Consider the following 26135-nt stretch of genomic DNA (forward strand, 5'->3'; position numbering starts at 1 on the left):
AAATAAGTGGAGAGATATTCTATGTTCATGGATAGAAAGACTCAATATCATCAAGATGTAGTTCCTCCCATCTTGATCTATGGATTGAGCACAGTTCCAATAAAAATCCCAGCAAGCTATTTTGTGGATATCAACAAACTGATTTTAAAGTTTATATGGAGAGGCAAAAAATCCAGAGTAGCTCACACAGTACTGAAGCAGAAGAGCCAAGGTGGAGGACTGACATACCTGACTTCAAGTCTTCCCATAAATCTAAAGTAATCAAGATGGTGTCACTGGTGAAACAGACAAACAGATCAATGAACAGAATAGGAAGCCTAGAAATAGACCCACATAAATATAGTTAACTGATTTGACAAGTGATCAAAGGCAATACAATGAAGAAAAGACAGTTCGGTACTGGAACAACTAGACATCCACATGCAGAAGAAATGAATCTAGACACACACCTTACACCCTCCACAAAAATTAACTCAGAATGGATCAAAGACTTAAGTATAAATTGCAAAAGTATAAAACTCCTAGAAGATAAGAAGAAAACCTAGATGTCGTTGGGTAAGGAGATGTCTTTTTGGATATGACACAAAGTCACAATCCATGAAGAAGTAATTGACAAGCTGGACTTCACTAAAATTAAAAACTTGCTCTGTGAAAAACAATGTCAAGAGAATGAGAAGACAACCACAGACTGGGAGACAATATTTCCAAATGATACACCCAATAAAGAACTATTTTCCAAAATACATGGAACATATACAAACAGGGTGAAGTGGTCAAAAGAAAAAAAAAACAGCTCTTAATATTTAACAATAAGAAAACAAACAAGCCAATTAAAAAATGGGCCAAAGATATGAGCAGGCACCTCACCAAAGAAGATATATTGATGGTAAATAAGCATATGAAAAGGTTGCTCAACATCAACATCATATTAGGAAATTGCAAATAAAATGAGATACCACTGCACACCTATTAGAACTGCTAAAATCCTAAAACCTTGCAACACCAAATGCTGTGTAAGGATGTGGAGTAACAGAAACTCTCATTCCTTGGTGGTGGGAATGCAAAATAGTACAGCCACTTTGGAAAAGAGTTTGTCAGTTTCTTACAAAACTAAATATATTCTTACTAAACAACCCAGCAATCAGGTTCCATGGTATTTATCCAAATGAATTGAAAACTTAAGTCCACAGAAACACCTGCACACAGATGTTTTTAGCAGCATTATTCATGACTGCCAAAACTTGGAAGCAACCAAGATGTAATTCTTCAGTAGAAGAATGGAAAAGAAACTGTGGTACATGGAGACAATGAAATATTATTTGGTGTTAAACAGAAATGAGCTATCAAACCATAAGAAGACCTCGAGGAAACTTAAACGCACATTACTAAGTGAAAGAAGCCAGTCTCAAAAGTCTACATACAGTATGATCCCAACTTTTCAATACTCTGGAGAAGAAAGAACTATGGAGACAGTTAAAAAGGGTCAATGACAGTTAGGGGCTGTTAGAGGCATGAATGGATACAGCACAGAGGATTTATGGGCAGTGAAACTACTCTGTATGAAACTATAATGATGGATACAAGTCATTAAACATTTTTCATTTCCAAAAGAATGAACAACACCGAAAATGAACAATGGTTAAAGTATGAACTTTGGGTGATAATAAGGTGTCAATGTATGTTCATTTATTATACCATTTCACTCTGGTGTGCGGCGTTGACAGTAGGAAAGGTTGTACCAATGTGGGACAGGATGGTATGTGGGAAACAACTGTACCTTCAGCTCAGTTTTCCGGTGAACCTAAAAATGCTGTAAAACCTAAAGTCTATATTTTTTAGAAAAGGAATAAAGAATGAATACATGCTATAACATTGATAAACCTTGTAAACATCATGCTAAGCAAAAGAAGCCCTTCACCAAAGACCACATATATTACATGTATGATTTAATTTACGTAGAATGCTCAAAACAGGCAAAACTGTAAGCCTGAAAAAAATTACTGATTGCCTAGAGGTGTGGGAGTGGGTGGTGCTAGGGACAAGAAGTGACTGCTAATTGGGTTTCTTTGGAGTGATGAGACTGCTCTGAATTAGATTCTGGGATGGTTGCACAACTCTGTGAATATAGTAAAAGCCCACTGAACCGTATACTTTAAATGGGTGAGTTTCATGTCATGTGTATATGTCAGTAAAGATGTTTAAAAAAAGAATATGAGCAGATTGCCGTTTTAATACTACACATTTGCAGTTAATAGTAAGGACATTTTCAGGTCAAATTTCCACATATTTAGCTCTTTATATCACAGACAAATTGATGAGAAAGGAACTGTTAGTATATCAAATAAAAGATAGTGTGACCATATTGGAAGAGTATATATATTCAAAACTAGGAAATTCATCAACAAAGATCAAATTCTGCTTTTCGATGTGCTACTATGAAATTAAAATGACAATTTCTGTTTCTGCTCAGGATTATTCAAACATCACGCTTACAATAAGCATAGACTTTTTGAAAACTTATCAGAGGTCACGGTTATGAGATATTTCCATAGCAAGTGCCCATGAGTGTCTTGAATTACTTTTCATACCTCATGTGCCTTTTACATAAATTTAATCATTTCATTTCAGAAACAATAACAAATGTCAAGTTTAATTTTGACTCCTTGAGTATTCTATGATGCAACATTATGTAGCCATGATTTTTATATATTAAAATTGTTGTTTTATTTTTTAATTCAAATTTACAATGAAATGCAAATGAGTTTTGATAAATGTAGTGAGTTCTGATAAATGTATACACCTATATAATGAACACCCCAGTGAAGGTATAAAATATTTCTATCACCCTAGGAAGTTTCCTCATGCCAATCCCTCACTGCCCCTGCTACGTTCTGATTTCTATCACCATAAATTAGTTTTGCCTGTTGTTCAATTTCTTGTGATTAAATTAGTATGGTATGTAATCATTTCTGTCTCGTTTCGTTTGTTCAATACGATGCTTATGAGTTTCTTATTCAGCTTAGGCTGCCATAAAAAAGTATGTTAGCCTGGGTAACTTCAACAACAGAAATTTACTCTTTCACAGTCATGGAGGCTGGAAAGTCCAAGATCAAGATGCCAGCAGGTCTGACAGGTGAGAGCTCTCTCCTTGGGTTGCAGATGGCCACCTTCTCACTGTGTCCTCACATGGCCTTTCTTCAGTTCATGCATGTGGGGAGAGGGAGAGGGGGGCAGAGAGAGCTCTTCCTCTTCATACAAGGCCACCAGTCCTACTGGATTAGGAACCCACCCTTATGTCATGTAGCCTTAAGTACCTCATAAAAGCCCTATCTCCAAATACAATCTATCACATTGGGAGTTATAGTATCAACATATGACTTTGGTGGGAGAGGGGGAAACGATTCAGTCCATAGCAGTGAGATTCATCATATTGTTACATGTATCAGTACTTAGTTCATTTTTATTGAATAGTATTCCATTGTGTGAATATACAATTTGCAGTGAATGTAATTTTGATTGTTTTCTGTGTGGGTTACTTTGAATAAAACTGCTTTCATGTACAAATATTTGTGAATACATGTTTTATTTCCCTTGGGAAAACATCTAGGAACTGCTAGACCACAGGATAGGTACATATTAAACTTTATAAGAAACTGCCAGACATTTTCTCCAGAGTGATTATAAAATTTTATTCCCAAGAGCAACTGTTTGAGAATTCCAGCTACTCCACATTCTTGACAACATTTGGTGTTTAAAGTCTTTCATTTTAGTCATTCTAGTTGGTGGGAAGAGATATTTCAATGTTGTTTTAATTTACATTTCTTTGATGGCTAACAATGTTAAAAGCTTTTCATGTGCTTATTTACCATTTGTTTACCTCCTTTTGTGAACTGTATATTGAAATCTTTTGCCTATCTTTATTAGGTTATTTGTGCTGTTGAAAAACTGATTCGCAGGGGCTCTGTATACATTGTAGATAAGAGTCCTTTGTCAGATATACTGCATATATTTTCTCCCGGTCAGTGGCATGCCTTTACATTTTGTTTATTTTCCTCTTACTTTCATTTTCTATGAAGAAATTTGTAATTTTAATGAGGTCCAGTTTATCAAATTTTTCTTTTACCCTTAGTGATTTTTTTTATCTCTAGAAAAATCTTTGCCTGCCCCAAGGTTGTGAATATATTCTACATTTCCTTCTAGAAGTTTCAGAATCTATGCTCTTATGTTTGTGCTTGTAATTCATTTCAAAATAATTTCTGTCATGGTATGAAGTAGAAGGTCAAAGTTCATTCTTTTTCTGTATATATATCCAACTGTTCCAGCACTAATACTTGAAAATATTTTCCTTTCTATATCAAATTGCCCTGAAGCTTTTGTTGAAAACTAACTGACCAGATATATTTCTGGACTTTAATCCATTCCATTGATCTGTTTGTCTAGTCATGTCAATACCGCACTATCTTACTATAGCCTTATGGTAAATCTTGAAATCAGATACTGTAATTCCACAGATACTGTTCTTTTCCCAGATGACTTTGGCCACTCAAGGTCATGATTTCCATATAAATTTTAGAATCAGTTCATCAATTTCTTTTTTTTAAAGCCCATTAGGAGTTTAATTCAATTGTACTGGATCATACAGATCTAATTTAATAATATTTTGTTAAGAACACATGTATCTATGTTCATAAGGGAGATGCATCTGTAATTTTTTTTCTTTTAAAGTCTTTGTTAGGTTTTGATATCAGAATAATGCTTGTCTCAAAACAATCTGAGAAATTTTCCCTCTTCTCTATTTTGTGAAAGAGTTTGTTACATTTGGCATTATTTCTTCCCTAAATTGTTGATAGAGTTCACCACTGAAAACTTGAACCTGAAGTTTTCTTTTGGGGAAGGATTTTGCTTGCAAATTCAATTTCTTTAACATATGTAGAACTATTCAGATGCACTGCTTCTTCTTGTTTTATCTCTGGTATGATGTGTTTTGCTGGGATTTTTTCCCATTGTATCTAAGTTGTCAACTATGTTGGCATAAAGTTACTTGCAATATTCTTTTGTTATCTTTTGTGTCTATATAAAATCTAGTAGTGAAATTTGGCCGTGTCTGTCCTTTGTAATATTGGTAATTTGTGTTTCTCTACCTTTTTGTCAGTATTACTAGGAATTTATTAGTTTCAACATTGCTAATATTGTGTTAGCCTTTTTTTCTATTTCATCGATTCCTATCCTTATCTGTATTATTTCCTTCTTTCAACTTATCTGGATTCAATCTGTATTTATTTTCTGGATTTTCGAGGGAGAAATTTATATCAATAATTTAAAATTCTTTTGTTTAAGGTTCTGAGTTTCCTTTAAGCAGTGCTTTGGCTACATCCCCCCAAATATTGTATGCTGTATTTTCATTCTCTTAGTTTGAATTATTTTCTAAGTTCCCTTTTGGTTTTTCTTTCATCTATGTGTTATGAAGAATTAATTTCCATATTTTGGAATCTTCCTACTTGTCTTATGTTGATATCTAATTTAATCCTGTTGTGATCAGAGTACAGAAAGTTGGCTCAGCATACAGTCTTTTTTTTTTTAATTTTAAATTTATTTTTTTATTTTTGGCTGCGTTGGGTCTTGGTTGCTGTGTGAGGACTTTCTCTAGTTGTGGTGAGCGGGGGCTACTCTTCGTTGCCGTGTGCAGGCTTTTCTCATTGCGGTGGTCTCTCTTGTTGCAGAGCACAGGCTCTAGGCATGTGGGCTCAGTAGTTGTGGCTCACGGGCTCTAGAGCACAGGCTCAGCTGTGGCGCATGGGCTTAGTTGCTCCGCAGCATGTGAGATCTTCCCGCACCAGGGCTCGAACCCGTGTTCCCCTGCATTGGCAGGCGGATTCTTAACCACTGCACCACCAGGGAAGTCCCCATACAGTCTATTTTGATGAATATTCCATCTGCACTTGAAAATAATGTGTTTTCTGCATTGTTGGGTATACTGTAAATTTCAACCTACAATAAATGTTGATAGTATTGTTCAAGTCTTCCATATCCCTAGGGATTTTTGTCTACATTTTCTATCAATTATTGAGAGAAATGTATTAAATATCCTACTGTGACTAGCCATCTCTCTAATTTTTCTAATTTTACCTCACATATTTTGAAAATATTTTTAAGTGCATACACATTTACAACTGCTATGTCTTCCTGATGAATGTACTTTTCATCATTGTGCTACAGCGACATTCTTTTGCCTGCTTTTGGCATGTAATGTCTTTTCTATCCTTTTAATTTCACCTACCTGATCTTTAAACTATGAATCTTATAGTCAGCATATGAGTCTTGCTTATTTATCCAGGCTAACAATCTCTGCCTTTTAATTGGTGAGTGTAGTCCATTTATACTTAATGTAATTATTAATATGTTTAGGTTTAAGTTGAACATCACACTATTTGTATTCTATTTGCCCCAACTGCCTTGGAGTCCATTGTTCCTCCTTAGTCAAACGTATTTTAGTATTTGATGTTATGTTTTCTGTTAGCTTTTTAGCTAAAGCTCTCTATTTATTTATTTTTAGTGATTGCCTTTGGGATTAAAGCCATGCCTCCCTAGCTTATTATAGTCTATTTACAATTAGTATTGTATCACTTCTTATAAAAAGTGATTCCATTTACTCTCATCCTTTGTGCTATTTTTCCTATGATTTTAATTCTTTGTATGTTATAAACCCTACACTACATTGTTTGTATTTTTGCTTCTAACAGTCAGCTGTCTTTCTAAAAATTAACAAAAGGAAGATAGCCTTATATATTTACTCATGTATTAAATACTTCTGGTGTTCTCATTCCTTCCTACAAATCTAATTTTCTATCTGATACAATTTCCCTTCAGCCTCAGAGACTCTAACACTTCTTATAGTGCAGGTCTGCTGATAACATATTCTATCAGCTTCTGTTTACCTGAAACTGGTTTATCTTATCAGCCTGACATTCTATGAACTTGTATTGTAGGCTCATATTTTTCACCAAATTTAAAAAAAAGTTGGACATTATTTCTTAAAATCTTTTTTTCTTTCCCATTCTTTCTCCCCTTTCTAGAATTCTGATTAAATGTTTTATCATTTTCTATTGTCCCACTGGTCACTGAAGCCCTTTTCATTTTATTCTTCATTTTAAAAATCTCTGATCTCCAGTGTGGATTATTTCTGTTGACCTGTGTTCAAGTTCACTGACCCTTCTTTCTGCACTGTTCAAATCAGCTGTTATTTCTATCTGGTGAGTTTTAAAACTTCACATATTGTATTTTCAGTTCTAGGCTGTCCTTTGGTTCTTTTTCTAGTTTCAGTATTTCAACCGAGATGTCTCATCTGTTTATTCCTTGTGTTCCTTTCCTTTAAGTCCACAAAATATGTATAATTGTTTTAAGTCAGCTAATTCCAGTATCTGAGTATAATAAGGTCTGTTTCTGTTGAATGCTCTTTTGTCTTGATTTGGGGTCACAATTTTCCTGCTTTTTTACATGACTAGTAATTTTTTATAATATGGTGGATACTATAGTTGATTCTTTGTAGGAAGGCTGGTTTATGTTGTCTTCTCTAAAGGATACTGAGTTCTATGTCAGGAATTAAATTATTGGCAGATCTACCTCACCTTCATAAGCATTAACAAAGTATGCTTTGTTAGGCTGGGTCTATTTCAATTTTTCCCTCTTTCTTATAAGTGGCTCTCAATTCAGTGTGTGGTTATAACTCTTAATGTTTGATTTTTCCAAGGTCTCTTCTGAATGCTCAAGGAACTCAGGAAGGCTTATTCACTTTGGCTGGGCTGTAACTCTGAAGTGTCCCAGCTCTGCCTGACCTCTCTTTCTCTATTCAGTTCCCAGACTCATAATAATCACTCTCTCAGGTCTAAAGTAGTCTTGCCCTGTGCAAGAACAGCACAGTCCTCAGTAAAGAATCCAAGAAAATACACGTATAGACTTCTGTCCTCTCCCTCTGCTGCCTTTTCTTGGCACACTGTCCCACAAATTCTAGCCATTTCCTCCTCAGATCAGTGAGATCGCCACTCTTCACTCCACTTGAACTCCACCTCCATACAAGTTGGCCAGGGAAAGTGTCACCATGAAGAAAGCCAGCATGAAACACATGGCTCACCTCTCGTTTCCCTCCTCTCAAGAACCGCCGTCCCATGCTACCTTTTTTGTCCTGTGCCTGTAAAGTTGGCATATACTTTGTCTAGTTTTATAATTACTTAATATGAAGGAGTAAGGCTAATACCAGCTACTCCATCATGAGCAGAAGCAGAAGCCCCTGACATTAAATTTTAAAACTTTGTTGCCTGTGTGGAAACTGCATATATAGGCAAGTAAGTCTATACAATATTAACAAAAATGCGTATTTTAATGTGTATGTATTCCACAGTTTAGCGTTTGATTCTTAAAGCTTAGGAATCTAACTCTTGAGTACCAACCATGTAATCTAAGAAAATTTTGTTTCACAAGGATCTGTGTCCTTTTCTATGGTGTAAGAATAATTATATTGTCTATCCCATGGTATTTTTGTAATTAAGTAATGTACACAAAGCATTTAGGTGCAGTGCATTGCATACTGTAATGCACATAAATGTTAATACTATTCTATGTTTGTTATGTATAAAAATACCTAGAAAGTACATCACTGAACATTAAAAGTAATTATTTCTGGGTAACACTTTTTATTTACTTATTTTGACCTCCGTAATGCCATGCTCTTTAAATTGAATATCTGTCTTTTAATAATCAAAAAAATATTATTTTAAAGAAAATTTGACTCCTAGAAGATCTGATATAACAAGTCCCTAAAATTAGCCTATGGTGACTTATAAGTGGCAATAGTTTTCCCCAAAAGAATCGTTCTTTGTTCAAATTTCTAAAATTTTTTGCTTGTCAGGAAGATAATAAGCAATGTCACGTTGACAGTATACACATTTAAACAGTCAGTAGCACAGAGATGCTAAGATCTTGAAGCCATTAAAAGGCCAGTAATGAGCACATATCACTTTTCTTGCTATTTTTTTTTAACTGAGAATTATTTAAACTCCTGATTACTAGGGAAAGCAATGATACAATTTAAAAAGTAAATTTATAAATGTGTATATTATGACAGCATTATGGTTGGAAAGTGTATTTTAAACAAACATAGGATTTCTAAGGAAACAACTATGATTGTTGCTTTGTGGAAAAAGGAATCGCTTTATGAGCAAAGAATCTGAACTCTATTGTAAAAGGAATGCTGTGTCTGTGATTTTTTTAAAATGTGTGTTCTTAGGATTTTCTTTCTTTCAGTTAAAAGCTTTTATATCAGAGAATAACTTCTTTCACATTCATAATTTTCCTTAACAAAATGGAGCTACTTGGAGCTTGTTTGTCCCTTTTGTGTTTAAACTGTCTATGAACAGAGATGTTTCCTATCTTAAACTGCTTTCTACAAAAGATGTCCTTAACTCAGCCACCGAGATGTTAGAAATCCGATGGTATCAGATATTAACAATGTTATTTGAGAATTTCAGATCGTAAATGTGCGAAGTCCATAAAAAAGAAGATAAGAACATCAGATTTTAGCCTGGGGAAAAATAAGAAAGAAAAAAATCCCCCCACCTGTTTCTTTCTTGATATTTTTGCCTTTATTATTGGATATGAATTCTCTAAAATTGTGAGAAGATAAAATAATTCGTAGGACTTAAATATCAAGTAGAGAGTACTTGTTGAAATGATATCTAAACATGTGGAGCATATTTAGATGAAACATTTATGACAAAAGACAATAAACCTCTAAGGCCAAAATCCTATGGTCTCACTTTCTTTTTCACATGTACTAAACCTCTTGTGCTAGTTGAAGACAGGAAAGAAACTGATATAAAAATGATATGAATTACAATAACATACCTTTTTTTTCTAGGTCTAATCCTTTATCAGCTACACTGAGCACTTTACGGAAATTATTTTACTTAATCTTCACAAAACCGTGTGATGTAAGTATTGTTATAATTCCCATTTTTCTGATGACGAATCTGATATTTGGGAGAAGGACGTTACTGTTCTCAAATCATAGAATTAGTAAGGGGCAATGGGGAAACCTGCAAATAGGGCTATCTGAATACAAAGCTCATGCATGCCGCTGTTATTCCTAACACTATGCTAAATTACCTTCCAAAAATCAGTTTCAGAAGGTTAATTTCAATTTTGTTTTATGATATTAGCAACACTCTACATTAAATTCTTGAACTACAGAATCCCAAAACAAATGTCAGTAATTAATAAGTAAATATGACAGCACTTAAGAGATGAAAAATAGCTGGCCTCATGAACCCCCTTCTGACAATTCTTGAAAAACTGAGTTTTAAAGAAATTAAAACTTTATACGGAATTTTAAGTTTATATTCTGACACAAGCAAATTCATCCTATACCAATATAAGGCACTCATTCATCTCTTGCAGAAAGCAACTAAAAAAGTGAAAAGTAAAATCTAAGTCACTAAATCTAATTAACCTCCATTAGAACACTGTCATATTTTTTTCCATTATGTACTTTAGCACTCTTCTATTTAAAAGCTTTAGAATAATTTTCAAAAAATACATTCATTATTCTTAAGAATATTTCCTTTCTGAAATTACTGAACATGAGACTATTAAAAAAGAAAATTATATTTCCATTCCAAAAGAAATTCATATACAGGACCAGTTTAAATATTTCAAATTTTGAAAAACATGTTTATTAAATAACTTTAAAAATTTTGAATGAAACTTTATTTCACAAAAACTACTGTTTTCAGATATTGAAAACTGGGAAATTTTGTGAGCACTCTTCTGTTAATGTATATTCAGTGTTCAACTTCAATAATTTTAAGGTTTCTATTTAGAGATGATTAAATAAGATATCAGTGGTATTATAACATATGAAAATCTAAACAGATTACTATAGTTATATAAGAAGTTTTAAGGAATTCAGAGAAGAGTTTTAATGCCTCTTTAATATCTATTGTTTTTGATGTTAAAATGCAAATAACTGCTGAATTAATTGCATTTCTTTGCACATTTTCAACCAAGAAAAAAAAACCACAATAAAGCCATGATTTTGTACCACTTTCAAATGGCTCTTACATGGAGTGCAAAATTAATTCAAATTCAGTCAAATTATATGAAAATCATTACCACAGCTAAACAAATCATCTTGAAGTATAACATCACCATTTTATTAAGTATTTGAAATGGACAAGTTTATTTCAAAAGCAACAAAACCCTAAAAATATTTAACAGTGATTTTCAATTTGGTTGTGATTCGTTTATACAATGAATTAATGTAAAACCATCAAAATTGTGCTGTTTCAAATATTTTCATACTTATCAATATAATTAAGAGTTTTTAAAGCTCATAGATTTCTCAATACATTTATGACTTTACTTACACAGAAGTATGTAAACATAAGTACAGATTTCTAGTTCTTAATATTTCTCCTCCTTGTCTCTCTCCCTCCTATTCCTGTTCCCAGCCCAACTTTCGCTAGTGGACATTCATGTGTATGCACAAATCATTTTTCTTTTCTTCCTAAAAACCATTTATATGGAAGAAAATTGAAGAGAGTAGAATAATTCGCTCTATATCTTTAACCAAATAACATTAATGTTTGCTGTTGCTTAAATATCCATGTTAAAAATAAATGTAATATTTTGTAGTGATACAGCAAATGCTTTGGCTTGCAAATACATTTGTAGTTTTACATTCTTTGTCTTCAAGCTTTTGATTTTACTGTCTTGTGGGAAACTTCTATTTTTACTGTTAATAGGCAATTTCTCAATGCTAAAGAAAGCTTTTTGTTTTCATTGCTTATAACTAGACAACATGTATGTAAGTTAGAAGATATGAATTTACTTGGAAGGAAAGTTCTGTATATAAATTCCAGTGTCTTTTTTCAGATATTCTTGTTAGGCAAGGCAAAAAAAAAAAAAATTATAGCACTTTCAGAGAATACTTCATTTTTATTCCCACAGCATCTCTATGTGATAGGAATATTTTTATCTGCATTTTACAAGGAATTACTTGTAGCTCAGGTGACAAAACTAACAAGAGGCAGCATGAGGGCTGGAGCCGGTCTTAGAGTTCTAGCCCAGTGCTTTGACCACAGACCACACAAAACATCTCACAGTGTGGCTCATACCTTTGCAAAATAATCAGTGAAAAGCTATGGCCTAAGTATGAAAAAGCACATTAACTTACATTGTTACATGTCAAAAATTTCTAACTTACTTCAAAGCGAGAAATATGTATTAAACAACCTACCCACGAATATACTAAGAACAGCTCTCTCTCAAATAAAGGAATTGTCACACAGGTATACAAATGAGATGAAGGACAATTGTCAATAATTTGTTTATGGATTTACATTTTATTTTCAAACTGCTGACTTCACTCTGTTATGCTGATCTGCTTTTACCATTGGAAAAAAAATTTTTTTACTCATTATTTCAAATAGTTTATTCATCCCTTTATACATATAAAAAAATCTCAACAATTCACTATTATTTTTTGTTTCTTGGTGAGCTGCCATTTTCCTCTAAGCTGCTTATGCGTGGAAAGTAGATCATTTCTTGTTTTGTTTTTATTGCTCAGCTTTTTATTTTCATTTATATGTATACATGTATCTATTATTTTTCAACTTCTTTTCCCATTTAGGTTATTACAGAATATTGAGTAGCATTCCCTGTGCTATGCAGTATGTCCTTGTTGGTTATCTGTTTTAAATATAGCAGTGTAGAAAATTTTTTAAAGGAAAAAAGCAACATTTCTTATCAAATACCATAGAAGTAAATCATGTAGCATGATATCTATTTTTGGTGGCATGCAAGTTTATATTTATTTAAAATGCAATCTCTACACACAAACCCTAGTTATCATCTGCAAATGTTCTGATATTTTTTGAAAAGAAACACAAAAAAAGAATGAAGAGAATGAAGCATAAATACAATTCCAAACATGAAACGAGTGCGTCCAGAAAGCAATGAAGGAGGCTATGAGTCACATCTAATGAAAGCAAAGTAAGAATCCTAAATAAAGATTTAATGTAAAACAGAAGCTCATCGGAACCATGTCCTCAGGTCTATGCTAGAATCATTTCCTAATATGTAATTTTCCTACTCTAAGCAGTTCATTTTTCAAGCACACCTGTAAATATGATATCAGGAAGGAAGACAGAGACAATAAGGTAATACAAATTGCATTACCCATAGCTTCTTAGCAAGACTTTTCCTTATTTCCAGGAGACAATTCAATAGAGCCTGGTTAACTCAGAAACCTCTATTCCATGCTCTCTCTGTTGTAAAAATTAGACTTTCTAATATTTTATTCCTCTTGCTTCAGGATATATCACATCAAACATAAAGTGCACTGACCATACCCAGACTAAGATTAGAATTCCTCACTGTATGTTCTACACAACACCTGCAACAGAATCTCTTGGAGGACAGGAGGAAGGGCAGTCGTGTTGAAAAATGTTGATTCATGGGCTGTATCCAAATCTAATGAAACAAAAATTGGGGGTAAAGGCCACTGGAATTGGCATTTAAATAAGCTTCTCAAATGATTCTTAAGCAAACCAAATCCTGAGAATCATCCCTGAATAGTTAACAGTTCGTGAAACATGTCTGTATTTGTGCAAATTTGAACTCCCAGGAATATGCAGAGTCACTTTGTAAGTGGAGAAATTAATAAATCTATGAATGAATTAATGGACTAATTGAGAGCTGAACTAAAGACCTACAAAATGTTTAGTTCTACATAGATGCCAACACTCACTAGATTCATTGTTCTCTCAGAGCCTAAAGAGGTCAAGATAATTAGAAAAACAAAGGGCACAATATTCTTAGTGCTATATATTAACATGTACTAGTACTATCCACATGGCAGGTGCATGATACTTGCTGAATGAAAATGTGTTTCAGTGGATTTTCTCAAATGTTTTTACTGTAATTCAGAGAGACAAGCACTGTGCTATTCAACTCCACTCAGGCTACACTTCAACCCAAGCTCACTTGGCATTTGTGCAGGCAATGATGGCACTAAAGCAAGAAAGTCAGAATTCAGAAATATAGGACAAACTCTATAGCAGAAGTATTTCACAGAATTTCTTTAACAATATATCACATGGCTTAACAGGAGGAAATATTTATTATTTAGCGTGTGAAAAATATTTTCGCACATCTGTGTACATATATCCTAGTTTTTCAATTATGCTAATTAATTTAGTGAACATCTAAAAATGTATGTGCAGATTTTCTATTTTGGTTAACTGTGGTCATCAATTGTCAGTTTAATAACTAATTTTTGAGAATATCTAATATTTAAAAATGAGAGCTACTTACAGGTGTAGAGATAGGTAGGTAGATTTTTTTCTTTTAAACATTTAAAGGCCCTCTCCCTTTCTTTTTTTTTTTTTTTTAACATCGAGTGACAGAATCCATTTCTCACTAGGTGAAATGCATGTTCTTATTTTGCAAACATGAGTGATTTCTGCTTTAAGAAGCATGCAACTTAAAAAAAAAAAAAAAAAAGAATTTGCCGAAGGATCACCTTAATGTAATGAGTCCCTCTAGAAAATTAAGTTTATATTTTACATAATTTGGCAAGATACTGGGGTTTTAGAAACTCAATTACTGTATTCTTCAAAGAATACCAGTATGATTATACTTGCTCCTGATTATTAAATTTAAAATAAATAAAATGTATCTGCAATCACCTTGTTTATTTTTGCCAACACAGTTTTAATTTTTATATGATTAGAAAAAAGCTAAGACCAGGTAGTATAAAGCATGACTAATGCTATTTTTCTTTTTTAGCATCTCTGGAATGTGATTTTTAGATATTTGTCTCATCATCAATTCTGAGAAAATCTAAAAACAACTTTTTAAAGTAATATACTAAAATGTGTAAGAAAAGTAGTTTTTAAATAATCCTGATGACATTTTTTAATGAGTGTAAAATATATGGAGAAAAATCAAACACATAATTGCAATCAGCATTTCATCAAAAATAAAATGAAAAGTCCATGTAATATAATGAAAATGGACTCACATTTACAAGCTGAAATATCTCTTAAACTAATGAAGTTCCTCAAATCTTCTGTGAAAGTTAATGGAGTAAAATATATAGAGATTTTTTTTTAATCTCTTACTGCTCCATTGTAACTTGTTTTTCTGCTTTTGAAAGTTTACTGACTTTAATAACTTTTAAAAATAATATGCAGATTCTTCATAGTTTTATTCATTGTGATCAATTTCCAGCATAATTACCAAAATATTTGAGAATATCTTATATTTGAAGTTGAGACCTACTTAGTTTGAGATGAATTGGCAGATATCTTATTCAACTTCTGTAATTAAAGCACCAATTTCAGAGGTGCTTAAAATTGTTATATCTTAAAATTCCACAAATTTGGAAATTTTATTCTCTGGTATATATTAATTCCATACTAAGCTACTTTTGTACTATGAATTTATAAGTAGTATTTAAAGCAATTACAGAAAATATTTAATCTACTTAAAAGTCATAGATGTTGTATTATAGTATTTTCACATGCCCAGTACACTTAGAAAAGAAATTCACAAATATACAATTAAACAACTGCGAAAAATTAAATGTTAATCAGTATGTATTAACAATGCTAGATTCCTTAACAAACAAAACAAGGGTCAATAGTTTTACTACTAAACTAAAAGTTTTTTTCCCCTTCAAATCAACCAGTTTTATTTAGGAATAATCCTTTGTTATATTAACGTTAACTAATAATTATACTTTTTACTTATTTAACAGTGCACAAAGCATATAGACTGCTTCCCATGCATAATAAATAAAATTTTCAGCCAGTTATACCTGGTATAGGTAACAATGACAAGTTAAACCCTTAAAACATATAAGCTATTGCAAATTCATTCTAAACAATGTTGTGGATTCAAAAGGATATTTTATATACCAGATGTCTCTTGCATTTTACAATTATTTCATGCACTAAAATTTTATTTCAAATATGTTTTCAAGAACTTAGCATTTGTATTTTCCTCACATATGTACAATCACTTACGTTTCTCTGGAATCAGAGTTTCAAAACTATTATCTTAAAATTCTTTAATAATAAACAAAATGACGTAAATCTAATATTAAAAGGACTGGGAAGACAGATATTATATAGTTTCTATATTGATTTAGGAGTATTGCTTCAATTATTAGTGTAGGACTTGATATCCAATGGAATATTAATAGAGATATACATGCCTATTGAAGATGAAGGTTTTAAAACTGAATAACTTAACAACCATTTTATTTCATACCTATACTTCACATATTTATCCATTACTATTATCATGACTGAAAAATTCTCAGCTCCTGCATTAACTGAAAATATTCATGTACATCTGTCTGATTTCATGTAAGACATGAGCCATTCATTACCTTAGTTAAAGGCATACATAACATTATAAGTCATGAACTTATATACTCTACTTCTGAAGAAAACTCTGAGTCTATATTTTAAACATATATTTCTAAAATAATAGAATAATATTCATGGGTAGGAGTATTAGGGCCTTAAAGACAAATATATTTCATAGCTAAATAACATTTTACTTTAATTGATGAACTTTATGGGCAAAACAATTTGTGGATAGAATTTTCTGTTATATGACCTTTGTTCACTGAGACAACTAGGCAAGAGGGTTAAATATGGCATTATTTTAGGGGACAGCCCAGTGGACTTGGAACATTCCATATTATTGCAGGGAAATCTCATAACCTATAGACCAGAATTACTACACCATCAGCTGCCTGTGCTGACATGTGGACCGACATGGCGAAAGTCCAAACCTCCAGCTATCTCTCATTCTTAAATTTGCTCAGACCAGAGGCTAAAATGTCAAATGAAACAAAATTAGTGAGGACCAGCTGTTAATTGCTCACATTAGGTAATCTCCAAAACCCAATCCTTTGGTCTTCATCTCGGGAGACTAGAAACCTCAGAACAGAGGAGCTGAGATCTAGGGATACCAGCACTGACTGGACACCTCAGTCTCCTTAAAGAATCTCTTGATATTACTGAGGTTATATGAGTTCCTCCACTCTGACTAGACATTCCTGAGGCTATCAGGAATCCCAAAGTGATTTGGAGAATGCTTGGATTTCTTCAAAAGATTCTCTTTGCAACATAGAGCATAACCGCCTTCATGTGGGTATCAACTGACCATGAGCTGTTGTAGGAAATGAGGGGGACAGAAGGATACCTGCAAACCCAATGTCAATGTACCAACACACCAACACTGATGTTACATAGGCAACATCCATTAACGGTTCCAGACTTGCCCCCTTCACTGTTACTGACTGAAGCAGAGGAACAATGTACAGGCACAGTCATGGAGCACAACTGCAAGAATCCATCCTTACAACAGCAAACCTGCAGGGGTAATGACCACACTGCCTGCTGAACGACATCTACTTGTCCTCTGGGACTTACCAGAGGAATCAGACTCTCTAGGAAACATTCCCTGATAACCGGCCGCTACTTTTGCATTAGATGTTATTCCTATGTACAACACTGCGCTTAATCACGTTAGCAACTGTAGCAAAAAATATTAGAGTGATATTTACATCTTCATCTTGAACACTAGAATGTGAAGTTCCTGCAAACAGAAACCATGATTATTTTATTTTTACGTCCCCAGGACCGAGTCTAGGGCCTAGCATTCAGTAAACGCTCGCTGAATGGAAGCTGAATGAAGGCGGCACCACCACATCTACCACATCTGCCACATCTGCCACATCTGCCACATTACCGATTTGGAGGCAGGGAGATGAGATTCCTTAAAAAACACCCAGATTTAACAGTTCTTAAAAAAAAGATGGACAGCATGAAGTGAAAATGCCATGACATAGCCTCCTCAATGCTGGAATGAATGTAGTTATTATAACATCAGAAAGTATCAGTGAACCTGCCACCACTAATTAATAACATCTTGTAGGCCTATGCATGGAGACCTATATCATTTATTATAATGATAGTATTTTAGTACCATAAACACTTAAAACCAAGGAAGCTAGTTTAGAAAAAAATAATTAAAAAAAAATCTGTATACTTCTGGAGCTCCTTTTTCTATATGTTAAATTTATCTGAAGCATTCAAATGATTTTATTATTTACTCACTTTCTAGTATATTGTTACAAAGTATTTGAAAATTGTTCTAATTATTTAGAATAGAATAGCTAATATCACTGAATTAAAAACTCAATGTTTTATATGTGGATAATTCGCTCTGAAATAAAATTTAATTTCCTTCTTTTGAAAAAATGGGTTTACAAAAGGAAGTTCAATTTAAAAAAACTATTATGCAGAGATTTCTGATGAAACAAAAATATACACTTACTTCATTAAAAGATATAAAAGATTTCCTGTGTATAAAACTTTCATGAAAGTATGAGCCTGTAAAAACACTGCAATCTCTGCCAACTTTCCTGTCATTTATGAAAGACATAAAACATTAATTTACTATCTGCCCTTTTAAATTTAACTTGCTTTTTCTAAAACATCCTTGAAACAACAAGGAGACATCTTGGAATGCGGGTTGAAATATGTACTCTGGATACATTTTAGACAAAAGATGTGATCAAGGCAATCACAATAGGAGGATAAAGCAGACAAACTTGAATTAGTATCACAAGTGCACAGAGAATGAATCTTGATTAAGTAGTCAGAAGGCAAGTGCTGCATATACAAAGCACAAAATACAGTCTAATAAATACTTCACATGCTCAGGTGATTTCAGCTTAACTCTTGCATGCAACTCCATGAAAGTCTAACGCAAGTGTGTGCTAAATGGTTTCTTTCCCCTAAGACAAAACTACTCAAAACTTTGAAAATCTCTTAACCACTACGCACTTTTACAATGCCAGAGAAGAAAAAGAGAAATTATTAATTTTTAAAATTACCCAGCAATTCCATTGCATCATCTTCATTATCAATATCTTCTTCTGTTACCGATGGGGTGGGGCTATGGACAGACTCAAAAGAATCTTGAGAGAGCATTGCTGCCAGAAGTTTCTTATGCTGCTGTTGCTGCTGTTTTAATCCTTTAGTCCTGGGCTCCACCTTTAAGCTGAAGAAACAGTTAAATGTTAATTTTCAATGATGATAACATCATCAATTAGCTGTGCTAACTAAAGAAAATCTACAAACAAATTTTCACTCAATTATTTTGCTTTGCAAATCTATGCACATATTAGTAAAATTTTCCCCAAGGATAATGGAAATATACACTGTCTTCTTTCTAAGACATCCTTCGGTACCTCATTAACAATTTCCTAGATTGGAATACATGAAGAATATGACAACCCCTGCCCCATTTAAGGGAGGAGGTGCTAATTGGCTCCTAACAATTGTTGCCATGTGGGAATTAAAGCCCACTATTAATGGATTTCTAATTTTTTAGAGGAGGTAGGAAGTTCAGATCATTATATAAAATTCCCTGATTTACAAAACAAATGCATGTCAAGCAAAACACATGTAATGGGATAACTATTTTAACACACTATAATAACATTTTTTTAATGCAAACTTTAATTTACATCATTAAAATAAATGTCTTCACTAGTCCTCTCATGTTGCCTAGGTCTGGGGGTAGGACAGTGTAGAAGGAGGGATGGAACCAGAATTGGCATTTAAATGACTCTCAGTGCCCTCCAGTCTAAAAGAGTCTTTGCAAATTTGGAAGAGCTTCCTGTGATAAAGCCAGACTCCTTTGGGTAAAGGAGCCAGTCTTTCATGGCTCTCTCCCCCAACTTCCCAAGACAGTGTCTGATGGGAAAACTTACATGTCCACGTGGCAACCATTTATAGTTTTAAAAATTGTCCCAAGGTTCTCCTCTTTCCTATAATCTGATTTCTTTCCATATAATTGCCCAAAGGAAGAAAACGGCAAATGTCACCTCATGAAGGAAAAAGACATGATGAAAAGGAGGAGGTCTCTCTTAAGCAGGAAGGAGAGAGGACCCTTTCTAAAGGTGCTCAGAAAGAAGGTCCAGGAGGGAAGGCAAATGAGCAAGAGGCTACATGCACTTGGTTTAAAAAAAAAAAAAAAAAAACCAACCAGGTGAGTTTCAGGGCATGGATCAAAACATTTCAAGCGGTCTTAAGAGAAGGGCCAGGTTCCACACTGTCTAAGAGAAGGCTGGAAACGGCAAAATGGCATCGTATGTCATCAGTGGGCAAAGACCAGTCAGCTCCACCTCACTGTTCACTTCAAAGTCAGGCGGAACACGACAGAGAAGACCAAGGGAAACGGGTGGAGAGAAGGCTTGTTCTCTCCCCCAAGTTAAGGCCATTTAATAAATGCACAAGGAATGATGGAATCAGAAAACCACCATTTTAACCACCAACACAGTAACTGCTCAGGCAAGGATCATCAAGGGATGCTAATGCCCTTTGCTGACAGATTGTTGGGGGAGAAGGACTGCCAAAAATCTCAAGGTGGTTTCCAACAGATTATTTATGTTTCTACTTGAATTTTTTTGCTTTGAAACAATTATAGATTTACATGAAGTTGTAAGAAATAATACAGAGAGATCCTGTGCACCATTGATACAGCGTCCCTCAATGGTAACATCTTATAAAATTATAGCACAATATCACGGCCAGGACACTAACAATGATACAATTCTCCAATCTTATTCATGTTCCCATTTTAATTGGACTCACTTTTGTGTGTGCCTCTCTATGTATTTAGTTCTAGACTATTTTAGTATTTTTGTGGGTTTGTGCATCATGTATCCACCCCCACAGTCAAGGTACAGACCAGGTCAAACACTACAAGATTTCCTTGTGTTGTCCTTTCCTAACCATTCCCACCTCCCTCTATAACTCTCCTTCCCCTTCCCTCATTCCTGGCAACCACCGGTCTGTTCCCCATTCCTATAATACTGCAATTTTAAGAAATGTTATGTAAGTGAAATCATACAGTACGTAATCTTTTAGGATTGGCTTTTTTCATGCAGTACAATTAATTCCCTGGAGATTCATTCATGTAGTTGTGTATATCAGAAGTCCATTCCTATTCTTTGTGTGTAGTATTCCATGGCATGGATATACTCCTGTTTATCTAACCATTCACCCATTGAAGGACATCTGGCTGTTTTAAGCTTCTTGGCTATTAAGATGGAGCTGCTATGAACATTCATGTACATGTTTTTGTGTGAAAGTTTCCATTTCTCTGAGATAAATGCCCAAGAGTACAAATGCTAGGTTATATGGTAGTTTCATGTTTAGCTTAGGTTTTTTTTTTTTACATTTACATTATCAATGTGTGATTATTTTAATATCTCTAAATGTGTCATGAATATATATGCCTTCCCACTAAATAGCTATAGACAGATGCTTGAATATTCATGGAAAAGGAGATGACATAGGATTTGGTAAATTATTGATACAAGAAGAGGTGGAAGATTACCACAGTGTGAAAACATGAGACTCAGAACTGGTGATAATTTCAGGGGGAAGAGAGACAGTGAGGTCTGTAAGCAGGAATGAGATGCAAGGTTCACACCTCCCTCTTCTCCTGTGGATTGCACAAGTGAAAACTGCATCATTAGAGAGAAAAGAGAGTCCTGCTACTGGGAAGTAGGGGTCTTAATGCACACAAGTGGTGAGTAAGTGGGAAGAGGTGGGGTTTGGAGTCTTTCTCAAAGCACTCAGATTTCTGGGTCCCCTTATTTACACTTTGGACGTGAATCCTAATAACAGGATTCTTAGAATACCTTCCTGAAGAAAGGCTGTATAGCAAAGCATTTAAGCATATGGAATTTGGAGCAAGATAGCCTGGCTCAGTCACTTAATAACTATCCAATCTTGGGACAGTGATGTAACCATGCTGGGACATAGTTTCCTTGTTCCTAAAATAGGGGTAATAGTAATGTTCTCAAGAGGATGAAATGGGTTAAGATATGTAGAGCACATACAGTAGTCTACTAATTGGTAATTAATATCACTATATATTCAAAGAACACAATGGGCAGCATCCTAGATATTTACATGTCTTTTCTTGAGCCATAACATCCCACATCCCAACAAACAGAGAAAGGAAATAAAAAAATATCTTGGGACTTCCCTGGTGATGCACTGGTTAAGAATCCACCTGCAGGTGCAGGGGACATGGGTTCCACCCCTGGTCCGGGAGGATCCCACATGTCACAGAGCAACTAGGCCCATGTGCGACAACTACTAAGCCTGTGCTCTAGAGCCCATGAGCCACAACTACGGAGCCCTCGTGCCACAACTACTGAAGCCCGCGCCCCTAGAGCCTGTGCTCCGCAACAAGAGAAGCCACTGCAATGAGAAGCCTGCACACCCACAAGAGAAGCCACTGCAATGAGTAGCATGCACACTGCAACGAAGAGTAGCCCCCGCTCACAGCAACGAAGACCCAACACAGCCAAAACTAAATAAATAAAATAAAAAAGAATAAAAAGCCAATTCTTAAAAAAAAAAAAGTGTCTTTATGAAAAAGAATAGCAGCTACATTTCAATGTGGTGTCAATACACTCTAGGACTCCATTTTGCTTTGGTCTAAAAGGTTAAGTTCTAAACCAGGATCAGCTGGAAAAGGACAGTTTAAAGTGGCCACGCCCTCCACTTCTTCCCACTGGATGGCCTGCCTCCTACCATCTGCTCTCTTCCTCCTGGCCGCACTCTTCCAGGGGGCCTGACCTTGCTCCATTTTGTTTCACACTCTGACTCTGAACACAGGTTGGTAAGGATTAATTTTATCTGGCCACATGTGCTCTCTTTGGTGGAAAACTGGATGATTCCCCTCTTGAACTATCTCCTAAGCTTGTTTAGTTCACCATTGCAGTCTAATAGAGAAATCTGTGCCCTTTCTCTTGACTCTAATCAGAAATTAAAGGGTTCTCTTTTATTAAGGCCCAGGCTGTTGAAGAGATAACAAAAAGTTTCACACTTAATAGCTTCATTTTGATTTATGCAAAAGAGCTCTGTCTTTTTTTCTTCACGTCTAAATGTGATGTTTTATAATTTATTTAGCAGACATTTATTAAGTGTTTGCTACATACCAGGCATTGTGGGCACTGAGCTGCAGAAATAAGACACATGTCCTTGTCATTCTCCTCACTTTAAAGCAAGTACTTTGAATCTAGGATTTTTGTTTCCATATTGGTCTCACCCAGTACCAAGCACATCACCTTGTGTTAATGCTCAATAAGTATTTAACAAATTCACTCTTTCTTTTTGAACCTCATTTTTTCTAACACACTAAATAAAATAAGAATTAATTTAAGTAGATGTAATCTGAGTCCTCCAACTTGAGAGATGTGAAAATCCAGGGAAATGGAAAGGTTGGTAGTGAAATAAAAGAAGGAAAAACAGATTGGAATGTGAATAATGAGGAACAAATGGTAGATAATAAATTTGTAACTCCCAGTCACCAGCTGACAATGACCAAGACCATTTCATGAAGGTTGAAGCAAGTGTTTTTATTAAAATACACGGTTTGGAGGGCTTCCCTGGTGGCGCAGTGGCTGGGAGTCCGCCTGCCAATGCAGGGGATGTGGGTTCGTGCCCCGGTTTGGGGGGATCCCATGTGCCGCGGAGCGGCTGGGCCCGTGAGCCATGGCCGCTGAGCCTGCGCGTCCGGAGCCTGTGCTCCGCAACAGGGGAGGCCACAGCAGTGAGAGGCCCGCGTACCGCAAAAAAATAAAAAAAAAATAAATAAATAAAATAAAATAAAATACATGGTTTGGTCATGATGATAGTGCTGGGCTATAAGAACTAGACACTGACTGAATCCAAAATGTTGCCTGTCTAATAGTAAGAGTCCATCTATGAGTCTATGAGTCCAAAGATGACTAGCAATGTGTTTCATAAAATAATTATTTGAATTACTATATGTATTTCCTAAATAAATGAATTCCTAAATAAATGAGAACAAATTTTGAATATATTAAAATGACCTCATCAATATTCTGAAACACATGATTTAGCTACATATCAATACTTCTTTTGGTTTTAAAGATAAATTTGTGAGTCGTAAGATACAATTTCTGTATGTTTTAGATATTCTTAAGGTTTCTGTTCTTTGATTACTTTAGCAAAATCATGTTTGATTAATTAATATTCTGTGTGCTTAAAATTTGCATGTGAGAATATTCCTAAATTACCAAGCCTGTTTTAGTCTCTGCCACATGTGTTGTATATTTTCTAACATGTCCACAATAGCCAAACTTAGACAATATTAAGGTGACTTCTTTATTCTTGACTTCTTACGTTAAAGAGTGCCCTCCATCCATTTTCTTCCTTCTTGTTCTGGTTTATTTCCCATCATACCACTTATCACTACTTGAATTTATGTCATAAATTCGTATATTTGCTTGTTTATTGTTTGTCTCTTGCTGCCAAGAGAGGAGCTCTAAGAGGAGGGGAACATTTCTAGGGTTTGTTAACAGATATATCAGAAGCAATTATGAGCTTTAATGAAAAGGAACACTTCTTAATGGGAAGTGAATTTAGCTTCTAATATTTAATATATATTTCTAAGTTGTAAGATTTTCTATTCATTTCATGGCATATCTACCATCTAATAACAATGCTCACTTAATGAACAAAGCCAATTCACAAGATCTATAATATTTATTGATATCTTTCTTATTTTAATAAAGTGGTTCAGCTTAAGGCTTTCAAGGCTTGGTACGCCTATTTAAAAATTCACATTATAATTTAGCAAGTAATTTTAGGAAATCTATTATCAGCTATTGCAAAGTCGAATTAAGATGGCTCCAAATAGAAGTATATAGGTTTATTAACTCAATTTTTATTTACATTTATATTATCAATGTGTGATTATTTCAGTAACCATAAATGTACAAGGAATATATATGCTTTCCCACTAGATGGCTGGACAAACCATGGCAACTGTTGCCAACTGGTAGTGCGTGATGGTCACAGGAAGCCAGCAATCATTCCCTAACGCATTCACCTCTCCCTTATGAATCCTTCTTCCTTTTCTTGCTCAGATGCTTTAATTTTTTTCTTAAACTCTCTTAATCTAGAAGCTCTTGGAGAATCTAAGAAAGATGTGGCAGGAAAATGTCCATTTGCACACACGGGGCATTTTGCACATAATTTCAAGAGACTCGTAGATCTCTTGAGTCCTTCCAGAGATCATGTAGGGGTCATGAACCCCATGTTAGTAGCTCTTGTCTTATTTTATTAGTTTCTCCATATTGCCCTCATAATTGCCTTCGTCTTAACCAGCACTTAACCTTTCAGGTGACAGCTATGTATACTAAAGTTGCTGACCCTCTTCACACAATGTTGTATTTGTAGGACCTAAGGAAAAAGTTCAGGTAAGGTATATCATTAAAAAAAAAAAGTTCCTTGAAAAAATCGTGGCTCAAAGTCTACCCATAAGAATCTCAAAGTTTACTACACCGTTTATTTAATCTTCTCTAATCTAATGGTGAAAGTCCAGCCAATCATGTATGTATTGTTCTGAATGAACGGGAAAGTTGGTTATGTACTAAAGATGGAGTGTTGTAATAACAGCCATTCAAATAAGACTTGAGCAATTAACAAGAGGGAAATCCATAATAGGAAAAGGGATAAAAAGTTAAGATAGACTATAAACAACCCTTCTTATAAATAAGTTTTATTAATCAGACGTCTACTCACGGCCTTCTATGTGCCTCCTTCACTCACATAACAGATGCCTACTGACAATGGCAATGTGCCAGGCCCAGTAGGGGAGAGAAAAACGGAAGAAGTCATCCTTGAAAATTAAGTCTTCTCTTTCAAGAGTCTAGAATATCATTTAGTCTGTTAATGTTTAAGACTGTTAAATTATAAATGACAAGATCATTACTATTTAAGGGCAAAAGCTAATCTCTAGTTATAGACACTAGAGTCATTAAAAAATTGTTCCCCAATCTGTTTTTATTCATTCAAATCAAATCTAATGCTATGTGAGTTCCTGGTATAAATTCAGAAATCCTGGCTTTATATTAGAGGATGGGATATAGTTCCTAACCTGTACTTAATTGCTACTCTTTACAGTTAGTTCAGAAAGCATGCATTCTTTTTTTTTTTCCT

General features: G+C 34.4%; 1 protein-coding gene across 1 annotated transcript in view; it reads right to left on the reverse strand.

Moving 5' to 3' along the window:
• LOC307176407 (uncharacterized protein C8orf34 homolog) overlaps positions 1-26135 on the reverse strand; it is a 333767-nt gene that overhangs the window by 204690 nt on the left and 102942 nt on the right. The window contains 1 exon segment of the mRNA XM_079902445.1: positions 18974-19140. Coding sequence (XP_079758571.1) covers positions 18974-19140 — 167 coding nt within the window.

The sequence above is a fragment of the Stenella coeruleoalba genome, assembly GCF_951394435.1.
Source record: "Stenella coeruleoalba genome assembly, chromosome: 17".
NCBI lineage: Eukaryota > Metazoa > Chordata > Mammalia > Artiodactyla > Delphinidae > Stenella > Stenella coeruleoalba.